We start from the raw sequence: 26,406 nt of genomic DNA, 5'->3' as shown, positions 1-26,406 counted from the left end.
CCGCCCAAGATATAAGTGGCCTGTGAAACCTTGTTAGTCTGGTTATTCATTAACAAGATGTAAAATATGAATGTTACTGAAACAGTTAGTGAGCATTTAGAGATACTGGGGCAGCTCAATGGTTCGCACAGCTGCCTCTCAGCGCCAGGGACCCAGGTTCAATTTATCTCTGTGGTGTTTGCACATTTGGGAATGTAATGAAGCGAACCAGAAAAAACACTTTGCTGAATCAACTGGGTCAAGTTTTGTGTATTAATTTTTTTTTAATTCCAGAAATTTTAGACTTTTGTGAGATATTTTACTACTAATTTCTTGAATCTTTGTGACTGTAACCTGAAAAGAATAACTGGGAGCAGAAAGGTGTTTGTAACTTCCAGAGAGTTTTATTTGCAGAAACAGAACATTATGGTACAGAAACATGTAATTGGGTTGGCCTGTGTTATGATGCTTTGAAGCTGGCCATCTTATGTACTGTTCAAAAGATTAGTTAAAGGAAAATAAGCCCTCTATTGATCTTCAGAAATTATTAGAAGCATATAGTGGATTCCACTGTCTGGAGTTGTAATTTTCTCAACATCATGAACCTCTTCCCACTTACTTCATCGAACCATGCTAGCAGAATTTCATTTCTCTATCATAAATTTTGACTATGATTGGGAATGCACTTCAGAACAGGGTGGTGAGAAAAGATGCAATAGTATCAAAAGAGGTTTGGTTAAATACTTGAAGTGGGAAAATAAATTACAGGGTTACATGAAAAGAGCAGGTATGAGAGAGAATAATTGAATAGTTCCACTAAATAACCAGGGCGTACTTATGGTGCACTGGGTATTATCCCTCCTGCTTTTGGGTTTTAGTGAGTCCCACCCCAGGACTTGATGGCCAAGGAAGGTGCATTTATAAATTAAGTCAAACAGGTTGAGTTGTAACCTGCAGATCTTTCCAATATATTCCCAATTAGCAAGAAAGGGAGAGATTCCTGGTCAGGTCAGATGGAAAGAAAGTTGGAACCTCTTCTATCACTATCCAAAGCTCCAGGCTGATGCATGCATGTCAAGCTGCATGTTGCCATAGCTTCACTGAACTCTAAGACATCACCCCAAAGAATCAGAAGACACAATGGACCAAGTGGTCTCCTTCTGCACCATATCACTCCATTATGTGGAAGAGTGGATCCTTCACACAGACCGAGATAAGAGGTAGTATACTGGGAGACTGGTTGGCATCCCTCCCAACCCCCATCGCCAGCCTCTAAATCCCGACCCCTCCCCTGGATATCACCAGCCCTGGCCCTCCTCCGACCCCTCCGAATGCCGTCACAGGCCCAGCACTCACCCCGATCGCTGGCCCCCGAAACCACCCCCAGCCGACCACCACCTTCCGATGGCTGGCCCCGACATCTGATGGCCGGCCCTGATCACTAGCTCCACCACTAACCCCCAACCTGAAAACAGAGTTCCCCTTTCCCTCCCCTCCTTCCACCCCACCCTGTGATGCTCCACACCCTCAGGCCCCACCCTGTCAGACCCCACCCACTTGGCACAACCTGGTGCCAGGTGGGCACTGCCAGTGTGCCAGGTGGTATTGCCAGGTCCCAGTCTGGCAGTTCTAGGATGGCACTGCCCAAGGGCCCTGTCCCCAAACTCCTGGGGGGGGCCTCAATGGCTTCCAGTCCCACCAAAGACGCCATCATGGTTGATCCCCATTGCTGGGGACCAGCTGTGATCCTTCACTGGTGAGGTCAGAGGGCCAAGCATGCCCGGACAATACCATCCAGAGCTCGCTAAAAGGATTCAAATGATGTAGGAATATTTAAATTAGCTTTGTGCCATTCCCCAACATGAAGCTGATTATGCAAAACAAACGGTCGGGGAGATTTGTGATCTGTCGGCTACTGGGTGGGAATTAGATTTTTTGACTCCCACTTACACTTCCTGCCCCACTATACAACTTAACCAGCGTAGTGGGATGGGAAAATTGTGCCCACCATGTGTGATCGGACCTGTCAGGATTAAATAAATCAATAATCAAAGTTTACAAACTGCCTACAACCTTTATTGGTTTCCATTGGAAATAGAATAATTGTGCTATCAAAACACTTGGTTTTCAAGTCACATGAATACTCACCATTTACGAGAACAAATAGGAACAGTGGCACACACACACCAACAGCTAGAATTATCCCAAGGTGCGTTCTGGATGCAAGACCTAAAATAGAAATGCAATGATTTGTCTTCAACTCCTGTCAGAGGAAAGCAAATTTTTAAATCACTGGAATTGGTGGATTAAAGCAACCAATGGCATGTGTCTGAAGAAGAACAGGGGAGTTCCTCTACATCAGAGAAGCTCCGACTACACTTAGATGTCAGCTGTGGCTCAATGGGTAATTCTTTCACCTCGGAGGCAAAATGTTGTGGGTTAGATCCCACTCTAGAGTTGCAACCAAAAAGTCTAGGTCAATACACGAGTTCAGTAGAAGGGAAACATTGGAGATGCTGGCTGGAATTCCCCGACCTAACCCGTGGCTGGGATTCGCCAGTCTCGCTGCTTGAATGGAGATTTTGCTGAGTGCCAAATTTTCCATTCTCATGGAGAGCGGAGGCGAGGCGCGCAAAACTGGACAATTCCAGCCACTATCTTTCTGATGAAGGGTGGGTTTTTACGGCCTCACTCATCCTGAAACCATAAATTCCTGCCCGAGGTTAACAGACCTTGCCATTGTCCATCCCTCATCAGCTCCAATTCCCGTGGTGGGCAGGGCGGTAAAATTCTAGCTGATATGCTTAACATAAGGGCAATTCTGATACATCAATTTGATGAAGAGTAGGGGAGTTGGGCAGGATGGTGGCACAGTGGTTAGCACTGTTGCCTCACAGCACCAGGGACCCGGGTTCAATTCCCAGCTTGGGTCACTGTCTATCCAAATGCACCCACACAGGAGGAGCACGAGCAGAAAGCTGTTTTGAAGCCACATTACATGCAGTGGCGGGAGACGCTCAGCTCGACTGCAACACTAGGGTTCAGGATAGAAGGCATAAGGAAAGTTCCTGCAGTACGAGTTTCAAGAAAACCAGACTCAAAGAGGAGGTTATGGAGGCACTGGAAGATTTTGTGGACAGCAATAGAAACATCTTGAGAAACTACTTGACATGATTGAAAGAACTGAGGACAGCACTGGAGGGCTCAAGAGTTCTTCAACACACATGAGGTGGTGGGAAGTTCTCTTCTGTTCGTCCATGACAAGTCGGAGCTGGCCAAGGTTTGGATGATTGACGTTGGGAAGACAGTGCTGTTACCTGACCATGTGACACTGAACCACCTGGTGGCCTGGGTGGAGGGCAATCGGGACGACGGCTACCCGTGGGGCATGGACAACCTCATCAGCCAAATGGTGGAGGAGTGACTGGTTCCGCAGCCCTCGGGACTTCCATTCTCAGCCTGCCAAGTGTGCCGCTTTTCGGATGGCGCACCGCTCCTTGCACACGGAATGGTGTGGTTGGACTCCTCTCTGGAAACTTCTTTTTCAATCCTCGCCACCTCTGACTGGATCAGAAGCTTGGTGCAGTAACTGTGCTCCTTTGGGAGGGTGGTTTTGGGCAGGGAGTGGTTGGTTGGTGGTGCGAGTTTAAAAGTGGGTGAGGAAAGCTAAGCTGAGAGCGCGCTTGTGGTTTCCGGGCTTTGAGGTGCTGTGTAAAGTTGTCATTCCTGAGCACCATGCCTAACCTCTGACCTCAGCAGGGGGAAGTGGGAGTTTGAACTATGAAAACTGCTCCCTGGGGTCGGTGCAGAGCAGACATCGTGACTGGTTGAGCCAGTGAACACTTTTTTTCTGAAATGTGCAACTCGAGCAGAAACACTGGAGATAGGCAGAGATATTTCCGATTAATTCCACAGGTCTGTTCAATTACATTTTTTAAAATGCGGAACAGAACAACTCACCAACCTTGCAGCAACACATGCACAGCTGTGACTCTTGTACAGGTTAGAAATACTTCTCCGTTCTTTTGCAGTTTGCCATATTCGGGTCCCGTGTCACCCGACAGAATTTGCCTGTTGGCCACCTCCTCCCACCCCCACCCTGGGCAGGTGGGTTCCGCACTGCACTCTGCACTGAGAAATTCCAGGGAGGGGGAAGGGTGCGAGGAATCCCTAGGGAGGGTGATGCTGAATGGAAACTGGGTGGAACTATCCAGTGCCAATCTTCCCGAAACTCAGGTGACAGTCGAAACGATGGGCGGCACAATGGTTAGCACTGCTGCCTCTCAGCGCCAGGGATCCGGGTTCAATTCCCAGCTTGGGTCACTGTCTGTGCAGAGTCAGCGCGTTCTCCCCGTGTCTGTGTGGGTTTCCTCCGGGTGCCCTGGTTTCCTCCCACAGTCTGAAAGATGTGTTGGTTAGGTGGATTGGCCATGCTAAATTGCCCCTTAGTGTTGGGGGATTAGCGGGGTAAATACATGGGGTTATGGGGATAGGGCCTGGGTGGGATTGTGGTCAGTGCAGGCTCGATGGGCCGAATGGCCTCCTTCTGCACAGTAGGGATTCTATGGGGATTCTGCACGTTCTACCCAGTGTCTGCATGGGTTTCCTCCGGGTGCTCCGGTTTCCTCCCACAGTCCGAAAGACGTGCCAGTTTGGCGCATTGGCCATGCTAAATTCTCCCTCAGTGCACCCGAACTAGTCGGCGGAGTGTGGCAACTAGAGGATTTTCTACAGTAACTTCATTGCAGTGTTAATGTAAGCCTACTTGTGACACTAATTAATAAAAAACTTTAAAGTTCTCCTGGTCAATATTTATGCCTCAGCAAAACTTTTCCTCTGGGATCATGCAATTCATAAACTTACCAATAAAATGTCCTACATTACAGCAGTGACTACACCTCAAAGATTTTTGTTTGTTCATTCGTGGGACATGGGCGTCGCTGGCTGGCCAGCATTTATTCCCCATCCCTAGTCACCCTTGTTCACAGGGCACTTGAGTCAACCACATAATTGACTCTGGAGTCACATGTAGTTAGAGTTTACCCCAGTCCAATGCTGGCATCTCCACATCGTCACATGTAGGCCAGAGTAGCAGATTTCCTTCCCTTAAGGATGCAAGTGAAGCAGATTCACCGGCTGTAAAGCCTTTCAGGGCATCGTGAGGTTATGAAACAAAATACTGAAATGCAAGTTGGAGGTACCAGGTGTGTGTTATCTCTGAAACTTTACACCAGCATCAATCAGTTCAGCAAGGGAGAAAATAAACCTGACAATCCCTCAAATCATGGTCAACTAATGAAACTGTGGAGAAACCACATGGCTCCTAACTGCATTTCAAAACACATTGAGGGGAACAGGACAAAGACTTGGTTGACATTTTGTTCCCGAACATAAACAAAAGTACAGAACCTTGATTCGACAACAGGAGAGAACTGTGCACAGTTCTGTTCTTCCCATTATAAAATATGTTTATAAGATGGTAGGGCATATCAAATCAGGTAAGATTAAACATGTTGAGGTTCTTAATGCAAGAGAAGACTAAGTGGTGATGTGACCGAGTTCTTTAAGATTTCGAAAGGGTTGAATAGGGTAGATGTGAAGAAGATGTTTCCAATTGCACATAAGATCAGAACTAAAGGCCATAAATATAAGAACATAAATATACCCGTGAATTAGAAAATTCAGGAGAAAGGTCCGATTATGAAACATAGAATGATTGAGGTGAACAGTACAGAAGCATTGAAGGGGAAGAGAAATAAACAGATGAGGGGAAAAAAGGAATAGAACACACAATGCTGAGGTAAATTAAAGAGGGGGCTGGCATGGAACATAAAACAACAAGGACATGTTGGGCCAAATAGTCCATTACTGTGGGTGCTGGAATCCGAAACAAAAACGGAAATTGCTGGAAAATCCCAACAGGTGTGACAACAGCTGTGAAGAGAGAAATAGAGCTAACATTTGGAGTCAGGATGACTCTTCATCAGAGCTGTGTTCGATGTTGCACTGACAGACTCACCCTTGATGGTCAACTGATAGCTGTTGTTGCTTCGACTGACGAGGTTCTCAAAAGTACAGGTATAATAACCAGAGTCTGATGCCTGTACACTGCTAATGGTTAAAGTACTGTTGTCCTCCAACAGCCAATAACGCTCATCATCTGGGAGTGCGAGCCCTCCTCTGGTCCACCGAACGGAATTGGCTCTCCCGCTCTGCACCACACAGATCAGCGTAACTGTGCCGCTCTCAATGCTGCCATTTCTGAAGATATTGGGCGTAGAAAGAGGATCTGGAAAAAGGCACAGAGGGTATCACGTAAATGAACAAATGCACCGATGTGCAGTTATGTAGCACCATTTACAAACCCAGGAAGTGTCAGTATGTTTTACACCAATGAAGAATAATAGCACGCTCTTTGTTGTAAGACCAGCCTGAGGACACAAACCACCTGCTGCACCCTTGTTTCATTGATTGTAATGGGTCCCAACAGGCAACTGTCTTCTTCAAATGGAAGATGGACAAGGGAAGATGCAAGGAGAGAGAGAGAGAAGAGTTCCAATTTAGAGAGCATCATACCACCATCACAAACTGTGCCGACTGCCTGACCTTTGGGATCGTGAACCATTCTTAATTGCCATGGGTTGTATACCTGTCTGCTCTATTTAGCCAATGCATCATATCCAAACTGTTCTAAATAAATGGCACTAAAATTACTTATGAATATCGACTGCCTATCTTGGGTATCTGTGGCTCCTGAATCCAAAATCTTATGACGCTGAACAGTGGTAGCAGCAGAAATACGCAATCCCACAACTAATGGATAAACTCAAAGCCCACAATCCAGTTGCTAATGGTGGTGGACAATTAAAGAATTAATCAGAGGAGATGGCTCTATATGCAGCAGAACCTGGTCAGTATTCATACTTGGCTGATAAGTGGCAAGTAACACTTGTGCCATACAAGTGCCTGGTAATGACCAAGACTGAATAACAAGAAAGAATCCAAATGCTCAACAGCATTGCCTTCACTGGATCCCCACCATCAACATCCTGGGGGTTACTATTGACTAGAATTTCAACCTACTAGACATATGAATACTATGGCTACAAGAGCAGGTCAGAGACTGGAAATCCTGCAGCAAGTAACTCACCTCCTTATTGGTAATGTGGAAAATTGCTCAGCTATATTCTCTACACAAAAAAGCAGGACAAATCCAACCCAGCCAATTACCTCCCCCCATCATTCTACTGCCAACCATTAGTAAAGTGATGGAAGGGGTCATCAACAGCGTCATCAAGCAGTCCTTGCTCAGCAATAAGCTACTCACTAATGCTCAGTTTGGGTTCCACCAGGATCACTCAGCTCCTGACCTCATTCCAGCCTTGGTTCAAACACGGACAAAAGAGCCGAATATCGAAGGTGAAGTGAGAGTCGCTGCCCTTGACATCAAGACAGCATTTTACCAATTATGGCATTAAGGAGCCCTAGAAAAACTGGAGTCAATTGGAATCAGGGGAAAACTCTCCGCTGGTTGGAGTCATACGTGGCACAGAGGAAGTTGGTTGTGGTTGGAGTTCAATCATCTCAATTCCAGGACATCACTGGACCTTGTCAAGAGCAATTAGGGATCGGCAATGAATGCTGGCCTAGCCAGTGAAATCTACATCCGTTGAATTAATTAAAAACTAAACTTGGCCCATAATTGATTGTCATTATACCTTTCCTGCAAAAGTTTAGTATAGGAAAATGTATAAACTATTCAGTCATTATGTGGAGATGCCGGTGTTGGACTGGGGTGGGCACAGTAAGAAGTCTCACAACACCAGGTTAAAGTCTAACAGGTTTATTTGGAATCACGAGCTTTCGGAGCGCTGATTCACCTGATGAAGGAGCAGCGCTCCGAAAGCTCGTGATTCCAAATAAAACTGTTAGACTTTAACCTGGTGTTGTGAGAGTTCGTATTATTCAGTCATTGTAATGCTGCAATTGTTTATACAATTAGTGAGTGCTAAACCTTCAAGAATAATGGAATACTTTCATTTCTAAAAGTAATGTTTCAGAGGAATGAGCGCTGTTTTGCGGGAAGTGATTCAGGGGCCGGGGACAATATAATTAAAAAGCCAGTGACAGTTTCTGGGCAAAAAATAGAAGCAAATTACTGTGGATGATGGAATCTGAAACCAAAAGAAAAAGCGCTGGAAAATCTCAGCAGGTCTGGCAGCATCTGTAAGGAGAGAAAAGAGCTGACGTTTCAAGTCCAGATGACCCATTGTCAAAGCTGACTCGAAACGTCAGCTCTTTTCTCTTCTTACAGATGCTGCCAGACCTGCTGAGCTTTTCCAGCGTTTTCTCTTTTGGACAGATTCTGGGCCTTGCTCTGTAACCGAGTCATTGATCAACAGGCAGGAGTCGGTCCAAAGCAACACAAAGCAGCAATCGAAAGGAAAATACTGGAAAATGTGCAGTCATGGGTACAGGTTTGTCTTCATTTCTCACCCAGCATAAAGGTGCCCCTATTTATGCTGAAGTCAGCCACATGGATCAACGATTAAACAATTTGCAATAGCTTCAATGTTGTTCAAGGACATAGCTATTTTTGAAAAATCCGAAATCTGAGCCTTCTAATTTTCCTCAGGAATTCCTTCTCACAATTTAGCACGTCCAATGTTCCCTCGGCTGATGCCAGTTATGGAGGGATTTTCTTATGAGGAGAGGTTGAGTAGGTTGGGCCTGTACTCATTGGAGTTCAGAAGAATGAGGGGCATTTTTATTGAAACATAGAGGATTCACAGGGGAATTCACAGCGTGAATGTTGAGAGGATGTTTCCTCCTGTGGGAGAGTCGAGGACCAGAGGGCAAAATCTCAGAGTAAGTGGTCACCCATTTAAGACAGAGATGAGGAGGAATTTCTTCTCTCAGAGGGTAGTGTATCTGTGGAATTCTTTACCGCACAGAGCTGTAGAGGTTGGGTCGTTATGTTCAAGGCTGAGATAGTCAGATTTTTAATCAAGGGTTATGGGGATAAGGTGGGAAAATGGAGTTGAGGATGTCAGATCAGCCATGATCTCATTGAATGGCGGAGCAGGCTCGATGGGCCGAGTGGCCTATTTCTGCTCCGATGTCCTGTAGTCTTGTGTCATGAACAAAGAACAAAGAAAATTACGGCACAGGAACAGGCCCTTCGGCCCTCCAAGCCTGCACCGACCATGTTGCCCAACTTAACTAAAACCCCCTACCCTTCCGGGGACCATATCCCTCTAGTCCCATCCTATTCATGTACTTGCCAAGACGCCCCTCAAAAGTCACTACTGTATCCGCTTCCACTACCTCCCCCGGCAACGAGTTCCAGGCACCCACTACTCTCTGTGTAAAACATCTGCCTCGTACATCTCCTTTAAACCTTGCCCGCTCGCACCTTAAACCTATGCCCCCTAGTAATTGACTCTTCCACCCTGGGAAAAAGCTTCTGACTATCCACTCTGTCCATGCCTCTCATAATCTTGTAGACTTCTATCAGGTCACCCCTCAACTTCCGTCGCTCCAGTGAGAACTAACCAAGTTTCTCCAATCTCTTCTCATAGCTAATGCCCTCCATACCAGGCAACATCCTGGCAAATCTTTTCTGTACCCTCTCAAGTCACCACATCCTTCTGGTAGTGTGACGACCAGAATTTAACACTACACTCCAAGTGCGGCCTAACTAAGGTTCTATAAAGCTGCAACATGACTTGCCAATTTTTAAACTCAATACCCTGGCCGTATGCCTTCTTGACTACCTTCTCCACCTGCATTGCCACTTTCAGTGACCTGTGTACCTGTACACCCAGATCCTTTTGCCTGTCAACACTCTTAAGGGTTCTGCCATTTACTGTATATTTCCTATCTGTATTTGACCTTCCAAAGTGCATTACCTCACATTTGTCCTGATTAAACTCCATTTGCCATCTCTCCGCCCAAGTCTCCAACTGATCTATATCTTCTGTATCCTCTGATGGTCCTCATCGCTATCTACAAATCCATCAACCTTTGTGACATCCGCAAACTTACTAATCAATCCAGTTACATTTTCCACCAAATCATTTATATATATTACAAACAGCAAAGGTCCCAGCACTGATCCCTGAGGAACACCACTTGTCACAGCCCTCCATTCAGAAATACACCCTTCCACTGCTATCCTCTGTCTTCTTTGACCGAGCCAGTTTTGTATCCAGCTTGCCAGCTCACCTCTGATCCCATGCAACTTCACCTTCTGCACCAGTCTGCCATGAGGGACCTTGTCAAAGGCCTTACTGAAGTCCATGTAGACAGCATCCACTGCCCTACCCTCATCAATCATCTTCGTCACTTCCTTGAAAAACTAGATCACCTTCGTGAGACACGACCTCCCCTTCACAAAACCATGTTGCCTCTCACTAGTACATCCACTTATTTCCGCGTGGGAATAAATCCTGTCTCGAAGAATCCTCTCCAATAATTTCCCTACCACTGACAGCAGGCTCACCGGCCTGCAATTACCTGGATTATTCTTGCTACCCTTCTTAAATAAAGGAACAGCATTGGCTATTCTCCACTCCTCTGGGACTTCCCTTGTAAGAAGTTTAACAACACCAGGTTAAAGTCCAACAGGTTTATTTGGTAGCAAAAGCCACACAAGCTTTCGGAGCTCCAAGCCACTTCTTCAGGCGAGTGGGAATTCTGTTCACAAACAGGGCATATAAAGGCACAGACTGAATTTACATGAATAATGGTTGGAATGCGAATACTAATGCTAATCAAGTCTTTAAGATACAAACAACGTGAGTGGAGAGAGCATCAAGACAGGCTAAAAAGATGTGTATTGTCTCCAGACAAGACAGCCAGTGAAAATCTGCAGGTCCAGGCAGGCTGTGGGGATTACAAATAGTGTGACATGAACCCAATATCCCGGTTGAGGCCGTCCTCATGTGTGCGGAACTTGGCTATCAGTTTCTGCTCAGCGACTCTGCGCCGTTGTGTGTCGTGAAGGCCGCCTTGGAGAACGCTTACCCAAATATCAGAGGCCGAATGCCCGTGACATCTGAAGTGCTCCTCAACAGGGAGAGAACAGTCTTGCCTGGTGATTGTCGAGCGGTGTTCATTCATCCGTTGTCGCAGCGTCTGCATGGTTTCCCCAATGTACCATGCCTCCAGACTTTCTTTCCTGCAGCGTATCAGGTAGACAACGTTGGCCGAGTTGCCAGAGTATGTACCGTGTACCTGGCGGATGGTGTTCTCACGTGAGATGATGGCATCTGTGTTGATGATCCGGCACGTCTTGCAGAGGTTGCTGTGGCAGGGTTGTGTGGTGTCGTGGTCACTGTTCTCCTGAAGGCTGGGTAGTTTCCTGCAGACAATGGTCTGTTTGAGGTTGTGCGGTTGTTTGAAGGCAAGAAGTGGGGGTGTCGGGATGGCTTTGGCGAGATGTTCGTCTTCATCAATGACATGTTGAAGGCTCCAGAGGAGCTGCCGTAGCTTCTCCGCTCCGGGGAAGTACTGGCCGACGAAGGGTACTCTGTCCTCCGTGTCCCGTGTTTGGCTTCTGAGGAGGTCGGTGTGGTTTTTCGCTGTGGCGCGAAAACTCTCCACTCACATTGTTTGTATCTTAAAGACTTGATTAGTTGTAAGTATTCGCATTCCAACCATTATTCATGTAAATTGAGTCTGTGTCTTTATATGCCCTGTTTGTGAACAGAATTCCCACTCACCTGAAGAAGGGGCTTGGGGCTCCGAAAGCTTGTGTGGCTTTTGCTACCAAATAAACCTGTTGGACTTTAACCTGGTGTTGTTAAACTTCTTACTGTGTTTACCCCAGTCCAACGCCGGCATCTCCACGTCATGACCTCCCTTGTAGCCAGTGAGGATACAAAGATTTCTCTCAAAGCCCCAGCAATTTCCTTCCTTGCCTCTCTCAGTATTCTGGGGTATATCCTGTCAGGCCCTGGGGACTTGTCTACCTTAATGTTTCTCAAGAACCCCAATACCTCCTCCTTTTTGATCTCAATATGACTCAAATTATCTACACACCCTTTCCCAGACTCATCATCCACCAAGTCCTTCTCTTTGGTGAATACTGACGCAAAGTACTCATTTAATACCTAGCCCATTTCCTCTGGCTCCACACACAGATTCCCTCCCTTGTACTTAAGTGGGCCAACCCTCTCCCTGGCTACCCTCTTGCTCTTTATATTTGTATAAATTGTATAAATGATTTTTCTCTTTATTAATCATCAGCATAAGTTCATCAAGTGGCACCCCATCGCAGGAACTATAGGTTTAAAATTTTTAGTCCCTTAAATCCAGCTTTATTTTATCTGCCACATTCAATGCTTCCTCACAGAAAAGTTACAACATCTCTCCACAGCTTAGCCCTTTCTTTGTGCTTTTAACCTGCCATTTAGGAACACAGGGGTAGGAGTAGGCCATTCAGCCTCTCAAAAATGTTCCACCTTTTAACGAGACCAGGGCTAATCTTTTACCTCAACACCATCTTTCTGTACCATCCCTGTATGCATTAATGTCACTGGAATCTGTTGATCTGTTTTGAACATATTCAGTGATTGAGCCTCCATAGCCCTCTGGGGCAGAGAACTGCAAACAGTTGCCAGCTCTAACTTAAGAAACTCCTTGATCCAAAGTGGCCTGCCCCTTATTCTGAGACTGAGACGATGTCCACTGGTTCTCGACACCACCCCCGCCCCCCCCCACCCCAAACCACCCAGAAGGGGTGCAGGATCCTTCCTGTATTTACCCTATTGAGCCCTGTAAGAGTTTTGTACACTACAATGTGATTTCCCATTGTCAATAGATGCGGCCCATGGGGCCACTGTTCAAAATGTCAGTCACATGGGTAATGGAGTGGAAGATTGTGTGAGAAGCTGCAGTTTCTTCATTAACAAGCTATTCCTCTCCCATGTCTGCTGCTGTGTGAGAGAAACAAGCTCTGATTTGGAAGGGCAGTGAACACCAGCATCAATGAGAGTGCCGGGGAGAAGAGAGGCTTTCAGGGCTGGGGGGGAGAAAGTGTGGGGAGAGAGTGGACATTGTTTTTTGTTTAAAAGGGAGCCCTCAGCGACACAATTAAGGGAAGAAGAAATCACTCATGGTTTCAACCACAATCACATGATCAGGTGGTGTGATTCAGGCCACCATGGCAACTTAACGCATCCAGGCAACGTTAAATATAAACAGAAAATGCTGGAAAATCTGATTGATGAATCTTTGAATCATAAAATACGTACAGAGCAGAAGGAGACGATTTGGCCCATCGAGCCTGCACCGACAACAATCCCAGCCAGGCCCTATCATCGTAACCCCACATATTTGCCCTGTTAATCCCACTGACATTAAAAGGTCAATTTAGCATGGCCAATCAACCTAACCTGCACATTTTTGGAGTGTGGGAGGAAACCCACGCAGACACGGGGAGAATGTGCAAACTCCACACAGACCGTCACCCGAGAATTGAACCTGTGTCCCTGGCGCTGTAAGGGAGCAGTGCTAACCAATGTGCCATCATGCCGCCCCCGGCAAAGGGTCATCCAGACTCTAAACGTTGGCTCTATTCTCTCTCCACTGATGCTGTCAGACTGGCTGAGATTATCCAGTATTTTCTGTTTATGTTTCAGATTTCAGCGTCCGCAGTAATTTGCCTTTAAATATATACTTTGTTCAAACATAGCGAGCATTAGATCATCTAATCATCGGGCAAAGCAACTGAATACTTCGGTTCTGTCTTCACAAAAGAGGACACAAATTAGATGCCAGAAATGTTGGAGAATGCAAGATTTAGTGAGAGGGAAGAACTGAGGGAGATCAATATTAGTAGAGAAATGGTACTGAGAAAATGGATGACATTGAAGTCGGATAAAACCCCAGGGCCTTATAATCTACATCCCAGAGTACTTAAGGAAGTGGCTTTAGAAATAATGGATGCATTGGTGGTCATCTTCCAGGATTTTATAGACTCTGGAACAGTCCTGCAGATTGGAGGGTAGCGAATGTCACTCCAATATTCAAAAAGGGAGGTAGAGAGAAAACAGGGAATTACAGATCAGTAAACTTAACATTGATAGTGGGGAAAATTCTCAAATCCACTATCAAAGACTTTATAGCAGAGCATTTAGACAGCAGTGGCAGGATCAGAGAGTCAGCATGGATTTATGAAGGGGAAATCATGCTTGACAAATCTGTTGGAATTCTTTGAAGATGTAACTAGTAGAGTTGACAAGGGGGAACCACTAGATGTGGTATATTTGGACTTTCTGAAAGTGCTTGACAAAGTCCCGCACAAGATTAAAGCGCACGGGATTGGAGGAAGTGTATTGAGATGGACAGAAAACTGATTGGCAGAGAGGAAACAGAGTAGGAATTAATGGGTCCTTTTCAAATTGGCAGGCAGTAACTAGTGAGGTGCCACAGGGATCGGTGCTGGGACCCCAGCTATTCACAATATATATTAATGATTTGGATGAGGGAACAAAATGTAAAATCTCAAAGTTTGCAGATGATACCACGTTGGGTGGGAGGATGAACTGTGACGAGGATTCAGAATGATCTGGGCAGGTTGGGGGTAAGTGGGCTAATCAATGGCAGATGCTGTATAATTTAGATAAGGTTATTCACTTTGGAAGCAAAACAAGGCGGCAGATTACTACCTGAATGATTGTAAATTGGGAGAGGGGAGTGTGCAGCAGGATCTGGGTGTCCTTGCAATTTTACAGGGCCTTGGTGAGGCCACACCTCGAGTATTATGTGCAGTTTTGATCTCCTTTTCTGAAGAAGGATGTTTTTGCTCTCGAGGGAGCGCAGCGAAGGTTTACCAGGCTGCTTCTGGGACTGATGTATGAGGAGAGATTGTTTTCGCTGGAATTCAGATGAATGAGGGGGGGTGGGGATCTCATAGAGACTTATAAAATTCTAACAAGTCTCGACAGAATAGATGCAGGGAGGATGTTCCTGATGGTGGGGGAGTCCAGAACCAGAGGTCACAGTCTGAGGATTCAGGATAGACCATTTAGTACAGAGGTGAGGAGACATTTCTTCACCCAAAGAGTGGTGAGCCTGTGGAATTTATTACCCCAGGAAGTAATTGATGCCAAAACATTGAATGTATTCAAGAGGCAGCTGGATATAGCACTTGGGGTGAACGAGATCAAAGGTTATGGGGAAAAAGTAGGATTAGGCTATTGAGTTGGATGATCAGCCATGATCGTAATGAATGGCGGAGCAGGCTCGAAGGGCCAAATGGCCTCCTCCTGCTCCTATCTTCTATGTTTCTATGTTTATCTGCGGGTACTACTTACCAAGCACAGCAAGAGTTAGAATTCTGGTCCTGCTCGGGTCCAAGTCCACAGTCATTTTGTAGTTACCACTGTCCGCCTCATGTAAATCTTTCAGCAACAATGATCCATTTGATTTGCTGAAGCCAACTCGAGTCTTGTACTGATCGTATATTTCTTCATAGCCTTTACCGTAATCTAAAATGGGAAGAAGCTTGCTGGAGAATTCCCAATGGAGATCATCAAATCCCTCATCAGTTCCAGGGAATAGGATGGAGGAACCTGAAGCAGCCACCAAGCTGTTTTTCACCATTTGTGCTGAAATATAAATAAATCAGAACATTTTATACAAAGTTACCAGATTTAATCATTTCAAACAGGAGGCAATGAGCTCAACATCTCCCCCGGTAACTGATGCTGCTCAAGTTAAAAGTTTATTTATTAGTCACAAGTAAGGTGTTTATTAACACTGCAATGAAGTTACTGTGAAATTCCTCCAGTCACCACACTCCGGCACCTGTTCGAGTCAATGCACCTAACCAGCACGTCTTTCAGACTGTGGGAGGAAACCCATGCAGACACGGGGAGAACGTACAAACTCCACACAGACAGTGACCCAAGCCGGGAATCAAACCCGGGTCCCTGGCACTGTGAGGCAGCAGTGCTAACCACTGTGCCGCTAACATTCTCCTTCGTATCTCACATGCACTATTGAACTGCCAGAGTCTCCTTGCAAGATTTGAGTTTTCATAGAATCCCTACAGAAGGAGGCCATTTGGCCCATTCAGTCTGCACCGACTCTCTGAAAGAGCATCTTATCCAGACCCTTTCCCCTGCCATATCGCTGTAACCCCACACATTTACCATGGCTAATCCATCTAAGAAGTCCAACAGGTTTATTTGGTAGCAAATACCATAAGCTTTCGGAGCGCTGCTCCTTCGTCAGATGGAGTGGAAATGTGCTCTCAAACAGTGCAAACAGACAAAATCAAGTTGCAGCTCTGATTAGAATGCGAATCCTACAACCAGCCAGGTCTTAAAGGTACAGACAATGTGGGTGGAGGGAACATTAAACACAGGTTAAAGAGATGTGTATTGTCTCCAGACAGAACATAGAACATTACAGCGCAGTACAGGCCCTTCGGCCCTCGATGTTGCGCCGACCAGTGGTACCAATCTAAAGCCCCTCTAATCTACATTATTCCAATATCATCCATATGGTTATCCAATAACCACTTGAACGCTCTCAACGTTGACGAGTCCACCACTGCTGCAGGCAGGGCATTCCACGCCCTTACTACTCTCTGAGTAAAGAACCTACCTCTAACATCTGTCCTGTATCTCTCACCCCTCAATTTAAAGCTATGTCCCCTCGTGCTAGCCAACGCCATCCGAGGAAAAAGGCTCTCACTATCCATCCTATCTAATCCTCTGATCATCTTGTATGCCTCTATTAAGTCACCTCTTAACCTTCTTCTCTCTAACGAAAACAACCTCAAGCCCCTCAGCCTTTCCTCATACGATTTTCCCACCATACCAGGCAACATCCTGGTAAATCTCCTCTGCACCCTTTCCAACACTTCCACATCTTTCCTATAATACAGCGACCAGAACTGTACGCAATATTCCAAATGCGGCCGCACCAGAGTTTTGTACAGTTGTAGCATGACCTCCTGGCTCCGAAACTCAATCCCTCTACCAATAAAAGCGAACACACTGTACGCCTTCTTAACAACCCTATCAACCTGGGTGCCAACTTTCAGGGATCTATGTACGTGGACACCCAGATCCCTCTGTTCATCCACACTACCAAGTATCTTACCATTAGCCCAGTACTCTGTATTCCTGTTACTCCTTCCAAAGTGAATCACCTCACACTTTTCCACATTAAACTCCATTTGCCACCTCTCAGCCCAGCTCTGCAGCTTATCTATGTCCCTCTGTAACCTGCCACTTCCCTCCGCACTGTCTACAACTCCACCAACTTTAGTGTCATCCGCAAATTTACTAATCCATCCTTCCATGCCCTCATCCAAGTCATTGATAAAAATGACAAACAGCAGTGGCCCCAAATCAGATCCTTGTGGTACACCACTAGTAACTGAACTCCAGGATGAATATTTCCCATCAACCACCACCCGCTGTTTTCTTACAGCTAGCCAATTCTTGATCCAAACCACTAAATCACCCTCAATCCCATGTGTCCGTATTTTCTGCAAAAGCTTACCATGGGGAACCTCATCAAACGCTTTGCTGAAATCCATATACACCACATCAACCGCTTTACCCTCATCCACCTCTTTGGTCACCTTCTCAAAGAACTCAATAAGGTTTGTGAGGCACGACCTACCCTTCACAAAACCATGCTGACTATCCCTAATCAAATTATTCCTTTCTCGGTGATTATAAATCCTATCTCTTATAATCCTTTCCAATACTTTGCCCACAACAGAAGTAAGGCTCACCGGTCTATAATTACCAGGGTTGTCCCTACTCCCCTTCTTGAACAAGGGGATAACATTTGCTATCCTCCAGTCTTCTGGCACTGTTCCTGTAGACAATGACAACACAAAGATCAAAGCCAAAGGCTCTGTAATCTCCTCTCGAGCCTCCCAGAGAATCCTAGGATAAATCCCATCCGGCCCAGGGAACTTATCTATTTTTACCCTTTCCAGAATTGCTAACACCTCCTCCTTATGAACATCAATCCCATCCAGTCCAACAGCCTTCATCTCAATACTCCCCTCAACAACACTGTCCCCCTCCAGTGTGAATACCGACAAACAATATTCATTTAGTGCCTCTCCTATCTCTTCAGACTCCACGCACAACTTCCCACTCCTGTCCTTGACTGGCCCTAATCTTACCCAAGTCATTCTTTTACTCCTGACATACCTATAGAAAGCTTTAGTGTTTTCCTTGATCCTACCCGCCAAAGACTTCTCATGTCCCCTCCTGGCTCTTCTTAACTCTTTCTTTAGGTCCTTCCTGGCTAACTTGTAACTCTCAGTGAACAGCTAGTGAGATTCTGCAAGCCCAGGAGGCAAGCTGTGGGGGTTACTGATAATGTGACATAAATCCAACATCCCGGTTTAGGCCATCCTCATGTGTGCGGAACCTGGCTATCAGTTTCTGCTCAGCGACTCTGCGCTGTCGTGTGTCGTGAAGGCCGCCTTGGAGAACGCTTACCTGAAGATCCAAGGCTGAATGCCCGTGACTGCTGAAGTGCTCCCCCACAGGAAGAGAACAGTCTTGCCTGGTGATTGTCGAGCGGTGTTCATTCATCCGTTGTCGTAGCGTCGGCATGGTTTCCCCAATGTACCATGCCTCGGGATATCCTTTCCTGCAGCGTATCAGCTAGACAATGTTGGCCGAGTTGCAAGAGTAGGTACCGTGTACCTGGTAGATGGTGTTCTCACGTGAAATGATGGCATCCGTGTCGATGATCTGGCGAGTCTTGCAGAGGTTGCTGTGGCAGGGTTGTGTGGTGTCGTGGTCACTGTTCTCCTGAAGGCTGGGTAGTTTGCTGCGGACAATGGTCTGTTTGAGGTTGCGTGGTTGTTTGAAGTGGGGGTGTGGGGATGGCCTTGGCAACTTGTTCGTCTTCATCAATGACATGTTGAAGGCTTCGGAGGAGATGCCGTAGCTTCTCCGCTCCGGGGAAGTACTGGACGACGAAGGGTACTCTGTCCACCGTGTCCCGTGTTTGTCTTCTGAGGAGGTCGGTGCGGTTTTTCGCTGTGGCACGTCAGAACTGTTGATCGATGAGTCGAGCACCATTTCCTATTCTTATGAGGGCATCTTTCAGCGTCTGGAGGTGTCTGTTGCGATCCTCCTCATCCGAGCAGATCCTGTGTATTCGGAGGGCTTGTCCGTAGGGGATGGCTTCTTTAACGTGTTTAGGGTGGAAGCTGGAGAAGTGGAGCATCATGAGGTTATCCGTGGGCTTGCGGTACAGTGAGGTGCTGAGGTGACCGTCCTTAATGGAGATGCGTGTGTCCAAGAATGCAACCGATTCCGGAGAGTAGTCCATGGTGAGTCTTCAGGAGAACAGTGACTACGACACCACACAACCCTGCCACAGCAACCTCTGCAAGATGTGCCGGATCATCGACAATGATGCCATCATCTCACGCGAGAACACCATCTACCAGGTACACGGTACCTACTCTTGCAACTCGGCCAACATTGTCTACCTTATACGCTGCAGGAAAGGATGTCCCGAGGCATGGTACATTGGGGAAACCATGCAGACGTTACGACAACGGATGAATGAACACCGCTCGACAATCACCAGGCAAGACTGTTCTCTTCCTGTGGGGGAGCACTTCAGCAGTCACGGGCATTCAGCCTTGAATCTTCAGGTAAGCGTTCTCCAAGGCGGCCTTCACGACACACGACAGCGCAGAGTCGCTGAGCAGAAACTGATAGCCAGGTTCCGCACACATGAGGATGGCCTAAACCGGGATGTTGGATTTATGTCACATTATCAGTAACCCCCACAGCTTGCCTCCTGGGCTTGCAGAATCTCACTAGCTGTTCTGTCTGGAGACAATACACATCTCTTTAACCTGTGTTTAATGTTCCCTCCACCCACATTGTCTGTACCTTTAAGACCTGGCTGGTTGTAGGATTCACATTCTAATCAGTATTCTGCAACTTGATTTTGTGTCTGTTTGCACTGTTTGAGAGCACATTTCCACTCCATCTGACGAAGGAGCAGTGCTCCGAAAGCTTATGGTATTTGCTACCAAATAAACCTGTTGGACTTTAACCTGGTGTTGTGAGACGTCTTACTGTGTTCACCCCAGTCCAACGCCGGCATCTCCACATCATAATCCATCTCACCCACACATCTTGGGACGCTAACGAACAATTTAGCATGGACGATCCACCTAACCTGCACATCTTTGGATCGTGGGAGGAAACCGGAGCACCCAGAGAAAACCCACGCTGACACGGACAGAACGTGCAAACTCCACGACACTCACCCGAGGTTGGAATTGAACCTGGGTTCCTGTCGCTGTGAGGCAGCACTGCTAAACACTATGCCACCATGCTGCCCAAGCGAGACCCAATTTAATGTTTAAATTATATGCCTTTCGCAATACCAGTGGGACATACAGTGACATCCAAAGGGGAAAAGCACCATCAGGATCCAGAGTTGAATGATGGAATATCCCAAATACAATCAGGAATCAAATTTATAGGTTGGAGATTAGCACATAGTGGAAGAGCGTTGACCTGTACAGACTGAAAAGGGTTTGATGATACAGAGCCTAATTTCATATAATTGTACAATGCAAAAGGAGACCATTCATCCCACTGTACCAGTGCTATCCCTGAATGAGCTAACCAAATTCAAAGGTCCTTCCCACAGCCCTGTACATCTTTCCCTTTTCAACTATACATTCAATCCTTTTTCTAACACTCCTACTGAATCTGCCTCAACCACCTGGGCGGCATGGTGGCACAGTGGTTAGCACTGCTGCCTCACTGCGCCAGGAACCCATGTTCGATTCCCGGCTTGGGTCATCGTGCAGACTCTGCACAGACATTCTCCTCGTGTCTGCGTGGGTTTCCTCCGGGTGCTCCAGTTTCCTCCCACTATCCGAAAGATGTGCTGGTTAGGGTGCATTGGCCATGCTAAATTCTCCCTCAGTGTACCTGAACTGGCGCCAGAGTGTGGTGACTCATGGAAAATTTTTCCACTGAGAATTTAATAGAGAACCGAATGTCAATTCATGGACTGGATTTCACATTGATTTGACATGGGGGAGGATGAACGCAAAGTGAGTGGTTCACTCACTCCTGCCATCTAAGATCAAAAATTCAAGTTCCGGATGGTTAATTAGAGGGGAGTGCATACCCATTTGGGTGTCTCGGCCGGGACAACATGTGAAATTGGGGCTATGCTGTGAGCAGAAAGTCGCTGACTAGAAACTTAAAGGCCTCCTGCTCTCTGAACCTGTCTTTATTGAAGGATTTTTTAAAAAGGTGGTAAAACCATGCAGGCAGTGCACAGCAAACAGCAGAAACTGCTGCTACACACAGCTATGGGGCTGAATAATATGCTAGCATACTGAGGGCACGTTCCACAGCAGGGAGTTGGCAATGTCATGATTTCTGGACGTGCCTGATAAGATGCAAATTGCTGCTTATTAATGGCAAGAGCAGATTAGATGTTTACATCCTACCCAACAAGTGCTGGTGTCCGGTCTCTGAGCTCTTAGACCGTGACCTACAGCAAGATCATGACCAGCACTTAAAGGGACAGGACAGTATCAGGAGACCCAGCAAATGAATAATCTTGTGAAATCAAGACTTGCACAGGTTCCAGTCTTGCACGATAAGACCATTTAATTTTTAAGATTTCCTCTGCAAACTTTGCCTCTCTTCAAACAAAAAACAAGGAACCGTACAGCACAGGAACAGGCCCTTTGACCCATCAAACCTGCACCGACACAATACACTTTCTGAATGAGAGGCCTTTTGCCTCTATGCCTATTTATATATCTATCAAGATGCCTCTTAAACATTGCTGTTGTAGCAGCTTCTGGTCGTGCATTCCAGGCACTCACCACATTCTGTATAAAAAACATGCCTCTTACATCGATAAATATTTTCCCCCTTTTATCTTAAGCCTATGGGGGGCACGGTAGCACAGTGGTTAGCACTGCTGCTTCACAGCTCCAGGGACCTGTGTTCGAATCCCGGCTCGCATCGCTGTCTGTGTGGAGTTTGCACATTCTCCCAGTGTCTGCGTGGGTTTTCCCCGGGTGCTCTGGTTTCCTCCCACAGTCCAAAGATGTGCGGGCTAGGTTGATTGGCCATTCTAAATTGCCCCTTAGTGTCTCGGGATGCATAGGTTAGAGGGGTTAGTGGGTAAATATGTAGGGATATGTGGATAGGGCCTGGGTGGGATTGTGGTTGGTGCAGACTCGATGGGCCGAATGGCCTCTTTCTGCACTGTAGGATTCTATGTCCCCGAGTAATTCACATTTCTACCCTGCGAAAAAGACTCTATCCATGCCTCTCATAATTTTGTAAACTTCTAACAGGTCGCCCCCTCTGCCTCGGACGTTCAAGCTAAAACAAACCAAGTTGGTCCAATCTCTTTTCATAGCTAATACCCTACAAACTAGGCAATACCCAGATAAACTTTTTCTGTACCCTCTCCAAAGCTTCCACATCCTTCTGGTCGTGTGGCAACCAGAACTGTATGCAATATTCCAAATATGGCCTAACTAAAGTTCACAGAATCCCCACAGTGCAGAAGGGGGCTATTCGACCCATAGAGTCTGCGCCGACCACAATTCCATCCAGATCCTATCTCCGTAACCCCACATATTTTCCCCTTTTAATCTCCCCACACTACGGGGCAATTTAGCATGGCCAATCCACTCAACCAGCACATCTTTGGATTGTGGGAGGAAACTGAAGCGCCCGGAGGAAACCCAAGCAAACACGGAGACTGTGCAAACTCCACACAGACAGTGACCTGAGGTCGGAATTGAACCCAGATTCCTGGCGCTGTGAGACAGCAGTGCTAACCACTGTGCCACCGTGCTGCCCATACAGCTGCAACATGACTTACCAATTTTTATCCTCTATTCCTCAACCAATGAAGGCAAGCATGCCATTTGCCTTCTTGCCCACCTTATCTACTGGTGTTGCCACTTTCAGGGAACTATAGACCTGTACGCCGAGATCCCTGTGTATGTTAATGCTTCTAAGAGTTCTGCCATTTACTGTATACTTCCCTGCTGCAGTCGACCTTCTAAAAGGTCACATTTGTCCTGATTAAATTCTATTTGCTATTTCTCCGCTCATCTGCATCCTACTGTCTCATCTGGCAACCCCCCTCACTATCCGCAACTCCTTCAATCTTTGGGTCGTGGCATTCTTGTTAAACATCAGATGTATCCCGCTTCCTGACATGGAGAAGTTGTTTATTCATAGAGTCAGAGGTTTACAGCATGGAAACAGGCCCTTCGGCCCAACTTGTCCATGCCGCCCTTAGCTTTTAAAACCCCTAAGCTAATCCCAATTGCCCGCATTTGGCCCATATCACTCTATACCCATTGTACCCATGTAACTGTCTAAATGCTTTTTAAAAGGCAAAATTGTACCCGCCTCTACTACTACCTCTGGCAGCTTGTTCCAGACATTCATCACCTGTGTGTGTGAAAAAACTGCCCCTCTGGACACTTTTGTATCTCTCCCCTCAAACCTATGCCCTCTAGTTTTAGACTCCCCTACCTTTGGGAAAAGATATTGACTATCTAGCTGATCAGTGCCCCTCATTATTTTATAAACCTCTATAAGATCACCCCTCAGCCAGAGAAAAAAGTCCCAGTCTATCCAGCCTCTCCTTATAACTCAATCCATCAAGTCCCGGTAGCATCCTAGTAAATCTTTTCTGCACTCTTTCTAGTTTAATAATATCCTTTCTATAATAGGGTGACCAGAACTGTACACAGTATTCCAAGTGTGGCCTTACCAATGTCTTGTACAACTTCAACAAGACGTCCCAACTCCTGTATTCAATGTTCTGACCAATGAAAGCAAGCATGCTGAATGCCTCCTTCACCACTCTGTCCACCTGTGACTCCATTTTCAAGGAGCTATGAATCTGTACCCCTCGATCTCTCTGTTCTGTAACTCTCCCCAATGCCCTAACATTAACTGAGTAAGTCCTGCCCTGATTCCATCGACCAAAATGCATCACCTTGCATTTATCTAAATTAAACCCCATCTGCCATTCGTCAGCCACTGGCCCAATTGATCAAGATCCCATTGCAATTGGAGATAACCTTCTTCACTATCCACTTAGCCACCAATCTTGGTGTCATCTGCAAACTTACTAACCATGCCTCCTATATTCTCATCCAAATCATTAATATAAGTGACAAATAACAGTGGACCCAGCACCGATCCTCTTCGTCAGGTGAAGGAGCAGCGCTCCGAAAGCTAGTGGCTTTTGCTACCAAATAAACCTGTTGGACTTTAACCTAGTGTTGTGAGACTTCTGACTGTGTTTACCCCAGTCCAACGCCGGCATCTACACACCACTGGTCACAGGCCTCCAGTTTGGAAAACAACCCTCAAAACTACCCTCTGGCTTCTGTCAAGAAGTCAATTTTGTATCGATTTGTTCAATGTTTCCACAGGTAGCTGTCTGCACCATTGGAGTGAGGAGAGAGGCGGAGTAGGAGGGTCAAACTATCCCTTAGGTTCGGTGAGGACTCACTCAGAGCCCTCCTGAATGCAGTAACAGAGCGATGTGAGCAGCTAATGCTGGTAAGAGAAGGAAGCCGCCAGATGTGCTGCGTGGGAGGAGGTGGCCAAGGGGCTCAGCAGCATTAAGGCTGGTCAGAATTAAATGGTCCCAATGGTAGAAAAGGCTCAATGACCTAATGAGGGTGTCCAATGTGAGTGAGGCCTCAAAATGTGCAACCTTGTGCCAGTTTGCAACACGGCATGCTCAGGAATGCTGGAGGAAAATCACTTTGGCTGGACCACAAGAGCAGCATTGATTCAACAAGGGAGCAATGCCTTTGATTATGACATTTTGTATTTAAAGCTTTGGATCAGTTATAGGGTGCGGGATTAGCATAATGAGTATATGACAGATAAACACAGCATTCAGCCTGACGCACCTTTAGGTAATAATGGGTAGACAGCACGTCATGAAATATTCTGAAACTGTTGACGAGTGCACCTGTTTTCATCTCTTTTCAGAAGAAAAGAGACATTGATACGACACTTTATAACCTCAGGAGATGGCCGGGAATGAAATATTACATTCAACAGCTGAGAAAAAGCTCTTGGATTTTGAAACGGATGGTGTTCATTCAAATAGGCACACCGGCAGGAACAGCGGCAGGAGATTGGAGCACCCAGAATTATCACAAGATCCTCTTCCCTCAGTTGTGGAAGCCTGCAAGATGTTCCCTTATGCAGGCCTATCCTGCCATTCGCTTGTGTAAAGACAGCTTAAGCTGTGGAATGTGATTTACATTAGGGCCTGTGAGGCTTATGCTCCCAGTTCATCACAGTATCCCAATATTCTTCAAGAGAGGATATAAATACATGAACAGGGGAGCGGACTGGAAGAAAATGTAAGACAACTGCAATGTCCTTAATGCTACCATTAATACTCATTTTGTCTGTATCTAATGACATCTTTGTCCATCTTTCCTTAGCTCCGACCTATCCCTAACCTTCTGTTGTGGGAAAATCACCACTCGGAGTCAGAATTAAAGACTCAATATGCAGTTTATTCGGACAAGCTTTGGGAGAAGCGCTGGGCACTCCGCAGTGCAGGCAGTCACCTTCTCAACTTTACAATAGCAGTTGTTCATCTTTATACATTTTAGGCAATGGACAGTACGGACATTAGCCGTTAGCACATTGTCATACATAGAGTAGATACATTTATGTCCCCCATCAATGGCTGATCTCGTTCTCAAAACTCTTTGTCTGATTCTGCTTTATCTCAAGCTAAGGTGCCTCAAGGTCTGATCTGTCTCCTGCAGCAATTTAAACACTAAATTAACTCGCTGTGCAATGTCTGTGCCCAAGTCAGTGCATCTTAATGTCTTTCCCAGAGTCCATTTTGTGCCAGGTAACCATTTTGTGTCCTTTAACTTTGATTTCACTCCAACACTTCTATTCTGCTACACCTCCTCCACACTGCTCCATGTATGATTGTGCTGCCCAGACATTCATGGCATAGTTTCTCCACTGATGTTCTTTACAAATCAGCAGTCCCGAGACAGCTCTCCAGTGGCTATCCCTCAGGGCACACATGAGAAGGCAGCCCACAGGCTCCCTTTTCTCAGTGCCCGTCCACCCTGGGGGTACTAAGCCTTTGGCAGAGGGAATTTGTCACTGGATGGCTATTAACTGGCCCCAGCCTAACTGGCCCATTAATGTGATCTCGGGCGGGAACAGGTTTCACATCCCACCGACTTGGTGCACGCTCCGCGAATAAAGTTCAGGCCATTAATTATGTTCATCGCCCCAAAGACGATGCCAGACTTGCTGAGAATTTCCAGCAGTTGTATTATTTTGCACTTGTTTTAGATAATCGTATTCTTCAGTATTAGGCATTTCTTTCTGC

General features: G+C 46.3%; 1 protein-coding gene and 1 long non-coding RNA gene across 3 annotated transcripts in view; both read right to left on the bottom strand.

Moving 5' to 3' along the window:
- Window positions 1-26,406, bottom strand: part of LOC144496867 (uncharacterized) — an 825,626-nt gene that overhangs the window by 318,559 nt on the left and 480,661 nt on the right. The window lies entirely within an intron of this gene.
- Window positions 1-26,406, bottom strand: part of LOC144496866 (hepatic and glial cell adhesion molecule-like) — a 76,218-nt gene that overhangs the window by 36,981 nt on the left and 12,831 nt on the right. For both annotated transcript variants that reach the window (XR_013498452.1, XM_078217434.1), the window contains exons 2-4: window positions 15,303-15,596; window positions 5,999-6,268; window positions 2,128-2,208 (exon numbers count right to left, since the gene is read on the bottom strand). Coding sequence is in view for 1 of the 2 variants with exons in the window: in XM_078217434.1 (XP_078073560.1) it covers window positions 2,128-2,208; window positions 5,999-6,268; window positions 15,303-15,596 (645 nt within the window). In the remaining variant the exon portion in view is untranslated. The remainder of the gene's footprint in view (window positions 1-2,127; window positions 2,209-5,998; window positions 6,269-15,302; window positions 15,597-26,406) is intronic.

This window comes from Mustelus asterias, chromosome 8 (assembly GCF_964213995.1).
Source record: "Mustelus asterias chromosome 8, sMusAst1.hap1.1, whole genome shotgun sequence".
Lineage (NCBI taxonomy): Eukaryota > Metazoa > Chordata > Chondrichthyes > Carcharhiniformes > Triakidae > Mustelus > Mustelus asterias.
Note: the sequence above shows the minus strand (reverse complement) of the source record. Positions and strands in the feature narration are given on the sequence as shown.